General features: G+C 51.8%; 1 protein-coding gene across 3 annotated transcripts in view; it reads left to right on the forward strand.

The window, feature by feature from the left end:
* TPCN1 (two pore segment channel 1) overlaps positions 1-17,297 on the forward strand; it is a 71,419-nt gene that overhangs the window by 31,162 nt on the left and 22,960 nt on the right. For 2 of the 3 annotated variants that reach the window (XM_031442864.2, XM_010998680.3), the window contains exons 3-6: positions 9,956-10,083; positions 14,955-15,131; positions 15,521-15,634; positions 16,462-16,592. In XM_031442864.2, coding sequence (XP_031298724.1) covers positions 9,956-10,083; positions 14,955-15,131; positions 15,521-15,634; positions 16,462-16,592 — 550 coding nt within the window. Of the gene's footprint in view, positions 1-9,955; positions 10,084-14,707; positions 14,752-14,954; positions 15,132-15,520; positions 15,635-16,461; positions 16,593-17,297 lie in introns of those variants that run through there. The other variant, XM_064481162.1, reaches the window with a different exon arrangement.

Raw genomic sequence — 17,297 nt, forward strand, 5'->3', positions numbered from 1 at the left:
TTATTTCTGGTGTACGGCATAGTGATTGTGTTATTTCTGGTGTACGGCATAGTGATTGTTACATATAAATGTATATATCCCTTTTCATATTCTTTTTCATTATAGGCCGTTACAAGGTATTGAATATAGTTCCCTGTGCTTTACAGAAGGACCTTGTTGTTTATCTATTTTTTATGTAGTAGTTAGTATCTGCAAATCCCAGACTCCCACTTTATCCCTCCACCCCCTCTTTTCCGCCCCCTGTAACTGTAAGTTTGTTTTCTGTGTCTGTGAGTCTGTTTCTGTCTTATAAATAAGTTCATTTTTGTCATTTTTTAGATTCCACATGTAAGTGATCTCATATGGTATTTTTCTTTCTCTGTCTGGCTTACTTCACTTAGAATGATGATCTCCAGGTCCATCCATTTTGCTGCAGATGGCATTAGTTTATTCTTTTTTTATGGCTGAGTAGTATGTGTGTGTATACCACAACTTCTTTATCCATTCATCTGTTGATGGACATTTAGGCTGCTTCCATGTCTTGGCTGTTGTGACTATGCACAGGCTTTTAGGCCCTGTCAGCTCCCCGGGAGCAGCATGAGCCAGGCAAGCTCAGGTCCCTGGCATGCCTCAGCCATCAAGCTCTCGGCAGGATGGAGACTTCCTCGCAACTGCCACTCCCACAGGGAGCCTGTGCCTCCTGTCCACCTTGCTGCTCTTCTGAGCACAGCCGCCTGCCATAACAGAAGCCTGGATGCTGGGGTGTGGCCAGCGTTCATGGGAGCCAGGTCTAGCCAGCCCCGCAAGTGCTCTCAGGTAGGATCTATAGCCGACCTCTGATCCGTGCTGAGTGGGCACTGTCAGCTGATACATCAGTAGCCCACACGGAGAGAGCCAGTCTCACAGCCAGACTTGCTCCTCTGAGCACTGCTCATCTACTGACCCCCAGCAGAGGCCCAGGGAGCACCCAGGTGCAGTGAAAAATGCCTTTGTCTCCATTTGCCTTTGTACGGATCCCTTCCCCATCCCTGTGCGCTTCACAATTAGCATTTCCAGTGCTTCCAAGTGAGTACAGGACAGATGTTTGCACAGGTGCTGTGCTCGTCACTGAGTAAACAGAGTGGAGTTTGCATGTTTCTGTGTGTGTGTGTGTGTGTGTGTGTGTGTGTGTGTGAGAGAGAGAGAGACAGAGAGAAGCATAGGCCTTGGAGATGTGTGTTGTTTCTACAAATGTTTTCTTCAAGCATCCAGTGCACTTTGCACATGGTGGGTGCTCAATAAATACTTTGTGTTGAGTGATCTGTGGGAGTAAAAGCCTTTTGTTTCATAATAAACCCAGGGGCAATTTGCAAATGTTAACCACTAAATATAAAAATAGATTTAAAAAACCAAGTGTTTTCTGCATAGCACAGGGAACTATATTCAACATCTTGTAATAATCTTTAATGAAAAAGAATATGAAAATGAATATATATATATATATGTATGACTTGGACATTAACCTATATACCAGAAACTGACACATTGTAACTGATTATACTTCAATAAAAAAAATAAAAATAAAAAATAAACTCAGGGGCCCAGGAGCAGGAAGTACAATTCCATGTCAAACCTTGAAATCCACACACTAAAGAAGGTAGAAATCATGTACAGCCTCACCAAGAAACCCCCTGCAGGCATCTGGCAAACCCCTTCTCTCTCTGCCTCAGCAAAGGGTGGGTGGTGGTGCGGTGTGTAGCCCCGGCAAGACACAGTTCTTCCCCTGCAGTGTGGTAAGGACGATCAGACAAATGACCTGGGGGGACTTCTGGCGAGTTAACAGCTCTGTAAATGGGAGCTCACTAGGGCTCCCTCAGGAAGAGGACCTTGCTTTCTGGCCTGTGCAGACTGTCTGTAAATGGGGTTGCGATGTTCAGCAAGATGGCCCACCTCGTCTGTGTATTTCCGATTGGCACATGTGGTCCAGTTGCTCTGTCTTTAGAACCCAGTGGCTCAAGTCCAGTCTCCTTAAAGTAGCTTATAGCCTGCCCACTGCTCTGCCTCGCAGAAGAGTCAGGCTGCCTGGACTGGAACCCCGGCCTGGCCACTTTTTTGCTCTGTGACCTTGGGCAAGTCACTTAGCCTCTCTGGGTCTTACTTTCCCATTCTGGAAACTGGAGACAGTGATGGTCTCTGGTTCATGGAGCTTTTTTATATTTAGAAGAATTAACAGCTGTAAAGCATTGAGTGTGAGGTGTTGTTCTTGTTCCCACACCTCAGCCTTATCTCTAGCCCTTTAGGCTTCAGAATTACTGCACCCTCTGCAGTTTCCCTAACATGGCCTGCACTTGCTTCTCTGGGCTTTATGCATGACCTTCCGTTTCTGGAACGTACCCCTCACCCCATCCCCATCCCCTGGTTTGAGCTCCTTTTCATCCTTCATCTTTTAAAAGCTGGTGTGGACGTCACCCCTGAATCCCTCCCTGCCTCTTCCCCCAGCCCCCAGGGACAGCAGCTGTCACATCCTTGTCTGGGTTGTTGTAACTAACAAATGCCTTTAATCATATCCCTTCTTCCGCCTTCTGATGGTGAGCCATGTGAGGGCAAAGTTCATGGTTTTACTTTTTCAAACCCAACAGCTAGCCCAATGCCTGGCACACAGTAGGTGCTGAATAAATGCCTCCTCAAATGAAACCATATTTGTTTGCATCCAGAAGGTCAGCCTTGTAAAAACTTTCCCCTCGCTTTTTCTCCTCCAGATAACCAAATGGTTTGTTAAGACTAGGGACTTGCTCTCAGGGTCAAGGTTGCAACCTCAGGGGCCGAGTTCCCTGGGTGGCCAGTTTGGGGGTGGGCCCCCAGGGCAGCAGTCACTACCCGAGGTCACCAACGGATGTTTATTTTCCTGTGGTTTCTGATCTTCACCCTCCTGCCTTCCCATACCTCTCCAAACATCTCCTCTGTTTAGAGCTGCTGTTCTCAACTTTCTCACCAGTTCGAGGCCCTTCCATGGCTGGCCTTGTGTATCTGCAGAGAATCCCTCTGGATTTGACTGCTTACTTAGGTCCCTGGCAGCTAGTGTCACCCTGGCCAGTTCCAAACCAGAGCTCCTCCTTCTAGAACAGTGATTGACCCAGTACCGACCTGGGTGAGCCTTTCATCTTTCCTTTCCTCCTCTGGCTTAAGCCTTTGGCAGGACAGGTTTCGGGCTTGAAGCCAGTGATTCAACTGGGAAGGCCGCGTGCCAGCCCTGGCCTTTCTGGAGGTCGGTCTATTTGCCCGGGGCTCTGCCTGGGTTTACAGCCTTTCCTAACGGGCGTTGATGACGCGGGTCTACCTCCCACACCATCTTGCAACCAGTCATCAGCAGTGAAGCCCTGAGCAGAAGGAAGTGTGTGCTCTGCTTTCTTTCGGTGTAGTGTCTTCTGCCCGATTTTTATCCGGGGGCCTTTAAAGAGCCAGCCGGCCCAGAAGCGGGGCCGGCGACACCGCGCCTGGAACACTCAGCAGCCTCGTTCTGGTTTATTTTCCTCTCCTCTTCAAGCTTTTTCCCATGGAGTGGGGCTCTCAGCGACAACTGGCAAACGGTCGGGCGATTGCTCGTTGTCATTCTGGTGGGCACCGGTGTCCGGAGGGCTCCAAGTGCTTTGTGGGTATTTGCATTTGTTTCTGAGATGCCCAGAGCACACTTGGCACCGGTCCCGGTGAATGGATGAAGAAACTGAGGCTCTGGGGATTAAGATCGTGAACCAAGGGCAGGGGAGGGGCACAGCTGGGAGTGAACTTGACTGTCCGGAGCTACGTTTTGTCTTGAAGAGGATTGCTCTATGTGTGTGTGTGTGTGTGTGTGTGTGTGTGTGTGTACATGAGATTGTGTACGTGTGAGAGAATGAGAGTGAAAAGGAGTGAAGATGGACTGGGGGCAGGATCCTCAGGGTAAACCTCCTGGAGAACAATCATTTCCTTTCTGATCAGAGCCTTTTATCCAAAGGAACTTCTGCCCAGGCCCCAGAGGAAGGCCTGGCCCAGGTGGTTTGCCCAGCCCCAGGGCTCGCTGGATGAGGGGGCAGGTCACAGAAGCCCTCCTCTCCTGCCGGTTCTTTCCCTCTCCTCCCCGGGCACAGCTTTATAGCCGGCATATGGAAACTGTTTCTATTTACCCAGCGCCACCAGGATGCTGCTGCCCGCTGTGCTCCAGCGAACGGAAACCTTGGATTCCCCGCAGGGTCGTTTCAGAGGCTGCATGCAAAGCAGACAGCTGTTTTGCAGGGAGCGTCTGGGCCCTGTTACATCAGCGTGGAAGAAGCGTTACCATCTGTGCAAACAGGTCATCCCAGTTTGTCTGGCTGTCCTCTGTGTGCAGAACTTCTCTCCTCCTTGCAGGCAGAGCTTTTTGTTCTTGTTTTGTCTTCGGACGCCTGTCAGTTCAGCAGTTTCTTTCAGTTCCTTCTCCTCCTTCTGAGAGTGATTTGATGCTCACCTCCCTGGGCTGGCTGCCAGGACGCAAGGAGGGTAGTTAAGGAGTGGGTGTTGCATGAGTCTTTAGTGGCTAAGATCGGCAGGCCTGAGAAGGCTGCAGACTGGTTTCACAGGAGAGCTCTCTGCCCGGGGCACCAGAAGTGCAGAACAAAGTGTTTCCCTTCAGGGGACTTTCCCCAGAGGTGCAGAATGGGATCTTCCTGGTTGCCAAGAATGTTCCTGGTCAGCTTCCTCTGGCCCTTTTAAAAGCTCCTGCGAGCCAAGAGGCTGGATTGCTGTGGGAACCAGGAAGACTGCTGCTCCCACCCTCCTGGGCGGCCGTGTATCTTTTTTACCGCTTCTTCCCTGTTTCCGGGCCAGCTGCCTCCCAGGAAAGGCGGAAATGCAGAGGCGAGGGCCAGCCATCATCTTCCTGGAGGAGGCAGTGGAGGGCTGGCTCCCCGACAGCCCCGTGGTGATGTCATCCCATCTCCAGCTGGGCCCTTGCGGTATGCCTTGACTTTGCCTCTTCAGCTTGGCTAGAAGCAGCTGCCCGGCTCTGGGCAAATATGGTGCCAAAGTTGGTGCTAAAGTTGGAGGTCAAATATGTTGATTCTTATGCAGTCTGTAATAATCACCGGTGTGAGGCCAGGGCCCCAGTCACAGGAAGGGGGGCACCCAGGGTGTTGTGTGAGAGCCCTCCCGACCGCCTGGTTGTCCAGGACTCCCTGTGCAGCGGGTGCCCCGAAAGATGCAAGCATCAGTCATTTACTTAGAGACCTGGGGGCCACTGTTCCTCCCAGGAAGTGCACGTTTGGCCCAGGTGGCTAGGAGCAGGCCAGGGCAGGGCCCCAGGTGACCGGGGAAGGTGGGTGCTAAGAGCCACTGGGGTCTGAGGCTCCCCAGGCATGACCTGAAGCAGACCCAGCAGGCATGGTGCGTGGGCCTCAGTGGTGACATGAGCACAGACCATCCCCTGGGACCTCACTCCCAGTGGTGACTAGTCAGGGGACCCGGGAGTTCCTGCACAGCCTCACTTCCTGCTTTGAGAGAGTTCTTTCTGGGGAAGCCCCCTCGGGTCAGTGCCCCAGCAAGCAGGGCCTTGTGCCTCCGGACACCACCCCATCTGAACTACAGACCTACAGTCTGTCTCACCTCTGACCAGCTCCCTTGTCCCCACCTGCCCCAGCCACCACCAACCTTCCTCTTTTACCCTAATCCTTTCCCTTTGGGAGGCTGCCAAGCTTTTGGGCATCCTTATACTTGACAATAAAGCACTTGGGAGTTGGAGCGTTTCCATCACCTCTTTGGCCACTTCTCCAACCCAGGAAGTGCGAAGTAGGGAACAGGGGCAGGGAATAGGAATCAGGCCCACGCGGCGCCCCAGCCCCACCTCTTTGTGTCTTGGCTGCAGGGCCATGGCCCCTGCCTTCCATTTGTGCCTTTCCCATAATCCCTAAATGTGCTGCCCTGCTAGGAAGTTGGGGAGGGAGAGAAATCTTGGAAATCACCTGTGGCTTCCTTGAAAAGCCCCACAGCATCCTTGTCACCGAGGGCCTTTCAGCCCTCTCCCCGAGTCACAGCCACAAACAAACTATCAGACTTTGCCTTTTGGGACCTGGAAAGCAAGCCAAATTCTGTGTTCTGAGCAAGTGTTTAAGGTTGACTGGTCATATGTGCTGAACAAAGTCTTCCCTGGAGGGGTGAATTCTCCATTCTTTCCCCTCAGCTCTTTGAGCCCTGTTCCCCCTTTTCTTTTTCAAGGTTCTGCCCCGAATTACTCTTACACAAAATAGACCCTCTTCAGCAAACCCATATTATAAGAATGATCTTTGGAAAACAGAGAGGTCATGTCACACCTTTTCTTAGCACCCGCGGGCACTCCCCACTGGGCCCCGGATGGAGTCTGCCCTCCACGGGGGTGTGCTTCTGGAATCTTCAGGCAGCTTCCATTGGGATATGTTTGTTAAGCTCTTGTGCATCGTGCCTAACAGTGTTCTGGGCTGTGGGGACAACCAGGGACCAAGACGAAAGTCCCTGACCTCACAGAGCTGACATCTAGCTGGGGAAACCGGCACTAGACAGGCCCACAGGTAAACCAGTGCCCTGCCAGGCGATGATACAACCCCAGGGGAGGCACAGAGCTGTGTGAGGGAGACAGGGGGTGGGGGTGTGACAGGGAAGCCAAAGGCAGCCTCTGAGAAGATGACCTTTGGGTGGACCCCCAACAGATGTGAGGGGGCCAGCCTTTCAAAGATCCAGGGAAGGGCACAGGCCCTTGGTGGAATGTTCCAGGCCTGTCCCGGGATGACAAGGGGGCCATTGTGGCTGGAGCGAGGGGTGAGTGTGGAGAGATGACAGCAGAGAGGTCTCAGACTGGGTTTCGTAGGACCTTGTCATCCTGAGGAGGACTAAAGAGCGTTCTCAGGAGCCAGAGGCCACGGCATATTTGGGGCAGAGGACGGACACCACCTGGCTTAGGTTTTTTTTTTCCCCTAAGGATTATTGTTATACTAAGCTGAAAGTTTACTTAAAACACACACATAACACAGGATTTCTCTGACTGGCATGGAGGATAGATCACAGAGGGGCAGAACAGTGAGTAGGGAGCCAGATCAGTGGAAGGGACTGTGCCGTCCAGTGGAGAGGTGGCTCGGCCGTGGCCGTGGCCGTGGCTGAGCAGGTGAGGGTGAGAGCTTACGGGCCACACACAGCCAGTATCTGGGGGGTCGTTCAGCGTAATTAATGCAGGGGGACTTGTGGGGCTGAGCCTCCTGCCTCCCTGAGGACCCTCCTGCCCAGGATCCTCTGCCGGTCTGGCTGTTCGTTCAGCACTTGTAGGTCAAGGAAAATATTCTCCTGGCCACCCTCCCCGTCAAGCCCTTCTGCCTGTCCACCAATCACTTGGGACCCTCATGGCACATCCCAAGAGCTCCAACCACTGGGAGTGGGAGTCTGTGCAAGGTCCGGACACTGATTCTCTGATTTGTCTCACAGCTATGTGCCAGTGGTTACCGGGTGCGGACAGAGGGTGGTGGAGCCACCGTCCACGTTACTCTAGTGAGAGATGAGTGACCAGCGTTTGTGGTGGGGAAAACTCCAGACGGAGAGGCCGGAGGCTGGGGTGCTACACCTGGCTGTCTGACTGATCCGCTCGGGTACACAGGCACACATCCCCACCCTGGCCTTGGTTTCCCGTCTCTAAGAGAAGAGCATTAAATTAAGTGGTGTCTACGACCCGTTCCAGACCTGACACTCATTGTTTCTAAGACGAACAGCAAAGAGCCCTCCAGAACCCACACAGGGAAGCCCCACTGCCTCGCAGGCAAAACCCATCGTGTGAGTGTGAGTGAGGCGGAGGTGGCAAGGACTGGCTCGTAGCGCGGGACCCTGCAGTCCCACGCCGCCTCACCCCTGTCACAGCAGTGGGTGATGTAAGTGGTGGGGGCAGAGGCGGGGAGTTGAGGGGGGCCACGCGCCTTCTCCCCGCCAGGGTGGGCTGAGAGAGCTCCCCGAGGCGGGATGTAGAAGCTGGATCCATTTGCTGAGGACCCCTCTCCCCCGCCACGTGAGAGGAAGAGCTGGGAGGACTCACACAGGGGGTCTCTAAGGCAGGGGCTCACACAGATGTTTATGTCTAGCGGGGGCTGGGAAGGCAGCGCTAATGCCCGCCGCCATCTGTGCCAGCATGTCGCCACCCACCCTGCACCGGCACTGTTCCTCATTCTACCTGGGGCTGCCAAGTCCTGGGCGCCGGCGCTGCCGGCTGTGTGAAGGTCGTGGAGGACAGGGCGCATGCGCAGGAGATCCCAGCACCCCCCCCCCCCCCCCCCAGTTGCCTGGCTGTATTTTCTCCTACTTGGGAGTCACGTTTCGGCTCACGCTTCCCTGGGCCACGTGAGCAGGTCAAGGAAAGTGGTTTGACCTTCTCCTGTCTCCGCCTGGGGCTTAGTTCTTTCAGAAATGGGCGCTGGGATCAGATTTGGGAAAGGTTAGCAGTGGGTGGAGGAGGACCGGACTTAACCAAATGCCGGCGGCAGCCAGATGTCCTGCATCCTAAATGTTAGTCCATTTTAGGATGGAACCACTGCTATATTTTTAACCCTTTTGGGACCACCTTGTCCCCCTTCTAATTCTTGATAGGCATGCAGGTTACCAATTAGCATCTCACCAGTCTGGTTTGGAGCAACTGTTTCACAAGTGTGTATGCATGTCAACACCCATCAACTTGACTGCTTTAAATATGTGCAGTTTATTGTGTGTCATATAGACCTCAATAAAAGTACTTTTAAAAATGGGTAGAGAAGAGCTTTGCAGATGTGCAGACCTGTCTGCCCTTGCTTAGCAGTTCAAGGTCAGAAGGACCAGATGTGACCCAATCGCCCTGTGAATCCTGCCAGTTTCCTTCCGTTTCCCCTTTGGTTGTGAGCTTTATACATTTAGTCCCTGCGACCTTTGCATAACTCGTTATCCAGACATTTGATTCTTTATCTCCTATAGGTGGGGCATTCAGAGTGTGGATTATGAGAACCAGATTCTCATCCCAGATTCTTCTCCCAGTACATTAACAAGCCGTGAGTCATTTCTCGGTGCCATTGGTTACCCTGAATCAGTGGAGACACTTGAGTGTTGTGACAGACCCAACTCAAACAAGCTAAAGTAACAAAGGATCTTTGTGGCTCAGATTTTGGAAATGCCACGAGGTAGATTTCAGGCACGGCTTGATCTAGGGGTGTAACTCAGGCAGGCTTTCCCCATGTGGTGGCAGAGGCAGCCGCCAGCAGCAACAGGGAAAGAACCCCTCCTTTCTCACTGGTCCCGGGAGAGTTCCCAGTTCGGTCCTCACTGGCCACAGTCCTCAGCACCGCTGCCTGAACCAGTGCCTGTCCAGGGGCGGGGTGAGGGAGTCTCACTGCACCAGATCACCTGCCCAGGAGCCAGGGATGGAGTCGACCAGAGCCAAACACTCTGGACAGAAAGCAGGGCTAGGATGTTCTTCAAAGGCAGGGGGGCTGTGTTACTGGAAGAAGAGGGCATGTGTGTCAGCAGGGAAAACCCACAGATGACCCCGCACCAGGGAACAAATCCAATTATTTTTATTTTTTGACAAGGTAGACTATTAACATGCTTCCCAAGTCGAAAGTAACCAAAAAGATCACTCCCTTTGAGGGACTTCCACTCTTTTCTCCCCACATCCCTTGTAGGTAACCAATTTCATTCAGTTCTAATTTATTCTTCCCGTTTCTTTTGTTAAATAGATACCTGTATGTTTTCTTATTTCTTCCCCTTTTTTACACGAAAGTTAGCATACTATATGTTTTTTTTTGTACTTGCTTTTTTCACTTAATAAGAGAAAGGAAAACATTTTGAACTAGCCATCCTAATTCTTACTGTCGTTAGTACATAGGATTGAGTGTTGACTTGGAGGTAATAGGATGTATATGTGAGCAGACGCGGCGACTGCCAGCCTTTTGTTCCGGTGAACGGTGTTTTTATTCTCTTAAGCCTGATTTTAAGTGAATCTCCTCTTGCAATGCAGATGGAGGCAAATATGACATCCCTGACTCCCAGGTCCCCAGTCTGAGCTCAGGGGGCGAGAGTCCTCCCTCCAGTCCCACCGGCCACAACTGGGAGATGAATTATCAAGAGGCAGCAATCTACCTCCAGGTGAGTAGCTCCCGGCCAGGACCTGGCCGTTCTTGGCACCTGTTGGTGGAGGAGGGTGGTTGGGGCTCTATTGGATGCCTGGAAATTCAGTTCTGGCTTTCATGGTTATTATTACTTTATGCTTTTTAAAAAATAAAAATGATACTTTCAAATAAAAATAATACATGCTTATTACAATAAGTTTAGGTACAAAAGGGATATGAAAAAAAAACACCTAAGGCAGTCACTGTCAACCATATTTGAGACTATATGTAGGTTTCATATGTTTTCTAAAAGAATTTAAAAGTCCAGTGGGATCTACATTTGTACAGCCTGCTTCTTTTTTTTTTTCATAGCATGTAGCATCAGCTTTTTTCTCACATTATTATAAATTTTAAAGACTTTATATCTGGTAAATGCATCCTAATTTACTATACTTTCCTGATAAGGTTGGAGATCTTCTCTTTTTATATTTCCCTTATTTATTATGTATTTCCCTTTTTATGCATTTCCCGATTATAAATCTTAATCTGAGGACAATCTCTGTCTACAGTTATTTCTCTCTTTAATATCTAGGATTATTTTATTAGGAAAGATCCAAGAAGTGGAATTACTGGGTAGAAGGAATCCACATTTTTAGGGCCCCTGGTATATAGTATCGAATAGTTTCCGAAGAGGGTATGGCCTGTTAACTGCCTGGCAGTTTTTACCTTAATCTTGCCATTTTTGTCATTATAAGATTTCAGCTTCTGCTGTGCATTGAGTAAGGAAAAATGGAATTTTACTTAAATCCATTTGAATGGTCATTTTCCCCTAATTTTTTTTTCTTTGAAGCAGCTCTCCCTTGTACTTATTTGCTTTCCTATTTTTAAAGAAGACTTAGTTAAATTCAGATACTTATTTGGTAATTGCTCAGGTGTCTGTAAGTGTCTCACGTTTTATGCAGCGTCACAGATAGCTGTACTCCTCAAGAAACTTGTTTTGCTTCAGGTTAAGGCAATAGAAATGTTTTGGGGAAATTTTCGCCAGCTCGGACATGCCTGTTGCGATGGCAGGGTCACCCAGGATAATCCTATGCACTGTCATCTTCTCCAGGTGCTTTAGCACCTTGAATAGATGCTAAATAAGAGGAGGGGGGGGAATTAGAATAGCTTGACCGTTCCTTCTTTCCTTAGGCAGGTGAGAGCGTTAGTAATAAACATGGCCATCATCACAAAGCCTACAAATCATAAATGCTGGAGACGGTGTGGAGAAAAGGGAACCCTCCTACACTGTTGGTGGGGAAGTAAATTGGTGCAACCACTATGGAAAATAGTAGAGAGTTTCCTTAAAAAACTAAACATAGAGCTACTATGTGACCCAGCAATCCCACTCCTGGGCATGTATCCGGAAAAGAGGAAAACTCTAATTTGAAAAGATACGTGCACCCGTGTTCATAGCAGCACTATTTATAGTAGCCGAGACATGGACACAACCCAAGTGCCCATCAACAGATAATTGGCTTGAGGTGATGTGGTGTGTGTACATATATGTATGTATGTGCATATATATGTGTGTGTGTATATACACACACACATACACACACACAATGGAATATTACTCAGCTGTAAAAAAGAATGAAATATTGCCATTTGTGGCAACATGGATGGACCTAGAGATAAACTAAGTGAAGTAAGTCAGACAAAGACAAATATCATATGGTATGACTTATACATGGAATCTGCAAAATAATACAAATGAATCTATATACAAAAAAAAAAAATCTAACTTTAAGTGGACACTTGCTGATCTTTCTAACAACCCTCCCAGACAGTTTGATCACCTCCCAATTCTTACGCCTGAAGTTCCAAAGCCATCCAGCTAGTAAATTGCCAAGCTTGGATTTAAACCGTATCCATCCAGCCTCCAACTGATGTTCTTTCTTCTACATGTTGTTCCCTCATTTCTGTACCTGATCCCACGTAGTCACTTGAAAATGGGTCATGCCTTGGTGGGAAAAGAGGTTAGTTACAGAACAGAAGGTGTCGTATGATCATTTTTAAATACAATTATAATTGTATGTAATGCATGTCTGTGTGTTTCTGTATGTATGCTCAGATACTCATTTACATCTGGAAAGTTATTTACATAAATATTAAAGATGATTATATTTGGCCGATGGAACTTTTAACTACCTTATAGTTCTGTGTATAATTTGAATTCTTTTACCAAAGATGCATCCATTAAAAAAAAAAAATAGAAGCAAAACTTGGATCCCTGTGGACTGCAGTTCGTGGCTGTTTCTGGAGGATGGGTTTAGTTGGTGTCCAGTAATCCTTCTCATGCTTGCAGGGGCGCTGCAGGGTGGCCCCTGCACCAGGCCGTTGGTGTGCTGGGGTAACTGGCCCCTCACTGCTTTGAGGCTGTCTGGTGCCCGCGGTTTCCTCTCTTTCCGAATTTCACCTGTTAACTAACTCACCCTCACTCAGGAGCCTGTGCTCAGCGGTCCTGTCGCCTCCCAGACAGTCCCAGTTTTCTGTGTGGACTTCTGTCCCCGGGAGCAGAGAGCAGAGGCCTGGAAGTCACGTACAACTGGCCTGCCTTCTCGTTTTTCCTAATCTAGTCCACGATCAGCAGCTGAGAAACAAAGGCCAGTACTCTCCCTAGGATCTGGGTCAGAATCCAGTGACACTGGTAATATCTCACTCCGTCCTTGCTGGGGGAGTCCTCGTCCCCCATCTCCTCTGTGGCCATTCCAAGTCCCAGAGGTCAACTCTGAGGCTCCCACGTCAGTGGTTTCCTCTGGCCAGACCTTCAATCCTGGCTACTTGTTGGAAGAAGTTACTCCAGAGTTGCACTTTTCAATCATCCAAACAGGAAGCTTCCCAGGCCACCACATGTGTCCCCCGTGGCCATGGTGGTGGTGGTGACAACCACAGCCCGGCACAAATCACAGGGCTGTGAGTCAGGCTTGTCCAGCTTGCCCTCCGTTTGGCTGCCAGGATGTTTGTTCCCTTTGTTGGGGGTGTCCTGTTGAGTCTGTGGTTCATCTTTACTTTTTGATAATGAGGGTAGTGATGTATCCAGCTTCAGGGAAGTGACTTGTTTGACGTCCCCCTGCAAACCACAGCCAAGTCACAGCGCCCCGCCTCCAGCTACTGGACGGTCCTGGGGGTGGGCAGGGGCCTGGAGAATGATCTCCTGCAGGAGTGCTTCATCCTACCAGATATCTATTAAACACCTACTGTGTGCACCAGGCACCGTACCAGTTGAGGGGTCGACAATATCTCTTGCCTTCCCACCTCGGGTTGGCACTGGAGCCCACCGGCCAGAGACACTCCTCCCCATTAGCCTGGCTTTGCAAACTCTGCAGGACTCACTGGCATGTGCTAGTTTCGCCTTCCCTGGAATCAGGGTTGGTGAGGATGGCTGAGTGTGGCCTCGTCACAGAAGAGTCGAATAGCTGGAATAGTTGAAGGTCTGACTGCATTCCAGGACAGCCGGAATGCTTTCAGAAGGGCTCTGGGCATCCGTTCTGGAGTCTGTATTCTGAGAGTTTGTGCTGGGAGTGAATGAGACAGGCTGTCCCAACTCAGCATCATGGACATTTGGGGCCTGGGCAGTTCTTTGTCGTGAGGGGCTGCCCCGTGCATTTTAGGAGGTTTTGAAACATCCCTGGAATTTACTCACTAGATGCCAGCAGCAACCCCCTCCTCTGCTGTGTGTGACAACCAAACATGTCTCCTCCAGGTTGGGAGGGAGTGGGGGCAGGGCAGGGGAGACGCACTGAAGCAAGGTGACTCATGTGAAGCTTTGGCCAAGTAAGTACTCGCTGCGTGTTGGCTGCTGGATGGGGTACCAATGTAACAAAGCTGATGAGGTGGGATCCCTGTGCCCTCCAGCCCCAGGGAGGCAGTGAAGGCCCCCCCCCCACCTCCCCAAGAAGGCTGATCTGACAGGGACCGTAGGGTTGTATTCCCAAGTGGGCCGTTCCTGGGATCTGCCATGTGTTTTCTCCATCATCAGCTGGAGGCTGAGAATAGAGCAGGGGGCTGGAGTCAGGCCACCTGGCTCTGAGCTCAGGTGCTACTGTAGCTCCCAGTGCCTCAAGCTTCGCATCACTGTCAAATTGGGTAATAGATGCCCCAGGGAAGTTGTCGAGAGTAAAAGGAGTGTTGAGGGCAGTGATCTGTAGGGCACACGGCAGAGCTCAGCCGCTGTCTTGTTACTCTTGGGGTGAAGGCATTAAGGGCAAGGCCTGGCATTTTGCAGGGGTTCTGAAACTAGGTGGAAAGTGGGATGGGGAAACTGAGTTAAGCAGGAGTATAATAAAGATGCCCTCAAGCTTCTTTTTCTCTCAAAGTTACTAGAATGTAAAGTAGTACCAAGAGGTGACATCCATGGAGAGCCGTCCGAAGTGTCTTGCCGGAGCCCTGGGAGTGAGTGCATGTCATCCCGTCGATGGTGTGACGGTGACGGCGCGTGCTCCGTGTTTCCCAGGGAGGAGAGGGGAGCCAGCTCCCAGCTCTTGTTCCTTTGCCCCAGACCCCGAGCGCTTACCTCCCACAGGCATGCCTGAGGGTGAGGATGTGACCTCAGAGGGGACCAGATGTGCCTGCATCTCTTCAATCTCTTGGACTTTTTATTCTTTGATTCCTCCAAGTAGCTTTGGGAAGAAGCAAGTCACCGAAGCCCCGTCTGCAGGCAAGGGTGAGACTTGACCGGGGTGCGGTTCTGTGAGGATGACATGTCCGATTTTCCGTCATGTCCCGTCTCCTGCCGGAGTCTTCTCTCATCTGCCGGGGGCCCTCCTCCTCTCCCCGCCCACGGCGCATCCCCGGCGCATCCCCGGCGCATCCCTGGCGCCCTGCCGTCTCGAGGCTCACTCGCCCACACGGCTCTTGCTCTTGCAGGAAGGTGAGAACAATGACAAGTTCTTCACCCACCCCAAGGATGCCAAAGCGCTGGCGGCCTACCTCTTTGCACACAACCACCTCTTCTACCTGATGGAGCTGTCTGCGGCCCTGCTCCTGCTGCTGCTCTCCCTGTGCGAGGCCCCCGCCGTCCCCGCGCTCCGGCTGGGCATCTACGTGAGTGTCCGGCTGGCTGGGTGCCACGGCTCTCGGGGGGCAAAGTAACTCACACCTGAAGGGGAACCGGAAGGGTCTGGAAGGGCAGACCCCAAACAGATATCAGACAGGGAGGCCCCGGGAGCAGCTGTTTAAAAGTCTTGCCTGGGGTCCCCGCCCGAGTGAAGGCACCTTCCCTAGTCCCTCTGTTGTAAATTTCAGGGAGGGGCGCCGTCTGATTGCCTCACTCAGGACCAGCGGCCACAGCTTGGTTCCTGGTGGGCAGCGCACCTGATTAGCAGCCCTGCTCACCATCTCCAGCCTCAGAGGAAAAGGCAGGGGGTGTGCTGGCCACCAGGGGAGGAGAGGGACCGATGATGCCACGCCTCCTTTACACCCATCGGTTGCAGGTCCACGCAACCCTGGAGCTGTTCGCCCTGATGGTGGTCGTGTTTGAACTCTGCATGAAGTTGCGGTGGCTGGGCCTGCACACCTTCATCCGGCACAAACGGACCATGGTCAAGGTGACGTGTCCATCTCCTTACAGCATTTCTCCCATTTCATCTTCAAGCCTGTACCTTCATTTCATTTCCAAATCCCCCATGGGCCCAGTCCTGTGCTCAGAAGTGTGACCTCGGGTCCCTGTCCTCATCCTGCCTCCAGCCTTGCCACGACCTTGCTCCAGGTGTCACAGCGATGCTAATGGTAGCAAATGTGATTCGGTCTTGAATGCACACCAAGCACTGGCACGATGACCTTTGCGGGAAATGTATTGTTAGTCCTAGTTTATATCCAGCTGGTCGGAAGGGGATGGGATCCAAATCCCAGAGAGGTGGGACTCAAAGTCAGGTCAGCGTGGCCTCGACGCCTACGCTGATCAGTACCATGTTGGACACCTTCTCTCTGTGCAGCAGAAAGAGGCGTAGGTAGAGACGTGTCAGGGTGGCTCTTGGCAACATAAAAAGTCTGCACGCTGATCCTGGAGAAGGTGTCCGAGGAATTGGAGATCAGGATGTGCTGCAGACGCCAGGGGCCCTCACGGCAGCAGAGAGTGGGTGGATGTGGCTGGGGGAGTGGCACTTTTGCTCGGTGAATACCATCTGTGAGCTGCTGGGAGCATTGCCCTGGGGCTCATTCTCCTGGGACCACACATCTGTGCCAGCAGCCGGAAGCCTTCTCCCTGGGGGCCTGCTTTGATGTTGGGGGAGGTAAGAGAGAGAGCCTGATGGAGGGCGGGGCCTCTCCGGTCTCCAGGCCGAGTGGGCAGTGTCCAGCCAACCCCTCTGTTCAGGGTGTGTGGCACAGGGCTGGTGGGAGGAGCTGACGGTGCGCCGTGCCTGTCCGCCCCCAGACCTCCGTGCTGGTGGTGCAGTTCATCGAGGCCATCGTGGTGTTGGTACGGCAGACGTCCCACGTGCGGGTGACCCGGGCGCTGCGCTGCATCTTCCTGGTGGACTGTCGGTACTGCGGTGGCGTCCGGCGGTAAGGCCTGAGGGAGGAGCTGCCCCGACGGTCGCTATCATGACCTCTGGGCCAGTGGAGCAGGAGCCAGTGAGTCACGGAGCGATAAGATCACTCCTGCACTTTGCGGCATAGAAGTGCGCTCACTTCCCTCTGCCCGTTGACCCACACAGAGAGGAAGGTGCTGTTCCCGGTGCGGTTCAGTTCTCCTGACTACCTGTGCTTCTCCGGGGCTGGTCCTCACTCTGGGCGCAGTATCTGCCGCAGCTTAAAGCAGACAACTCCACCAAGTCCACGTGACACGGCGGGCTGTCCCGACACGTCCCGGAGACTGGGGGGCTGAACTCAAACCAGACTGTTAGCCTAGAGGCAAACTGAGTTTTGAGAATCCATCTGGAAAGCTCTTTGGCTGGGGTACTGTTGATGAGAGTGGGCTAGTGGTTCACTCTTTGTACCTGTCCTCGAAGCCAGAAACAAGTGTCCTAGGACTGGGTGGCTCTGAAATGTCTTCCCGCATCCCACATCCTGTGCAGGCTGACCTTGGCGCCAGAGGCCATGCCCTTGGCCTTCTCCTACTTGTCTCCATCTCCCGCAGGGCACTGGCCTGCTTGGGCTCTGTAAGGAGTTGCTCCTGCCCTGGGTCTTCCCCGTCACCCAGTGAGTGGAAGTCCTAGGGAGTCGCTCATGGTGTCACAAGCCAGGTGGCGATGGGATTTAGTGTCCTGG

The sequence above is a fragment of the Camelus dromedarius genome, chromosome 31 (genome assembly GCF_036321535.1).
Source record: "Camelus dromedarius isolate mCamDro1 chromosome 31, mCamDro1.pat, whole genome shotgun sequence".
In the NCBI taxonomy this organism is placed as follows: domain Eukaryota; kingdom Metazoa; phylum Chordata; class Mammalia; order Artiodactyla; family Camelidae; genus Camelus; species Camelus dromedarius.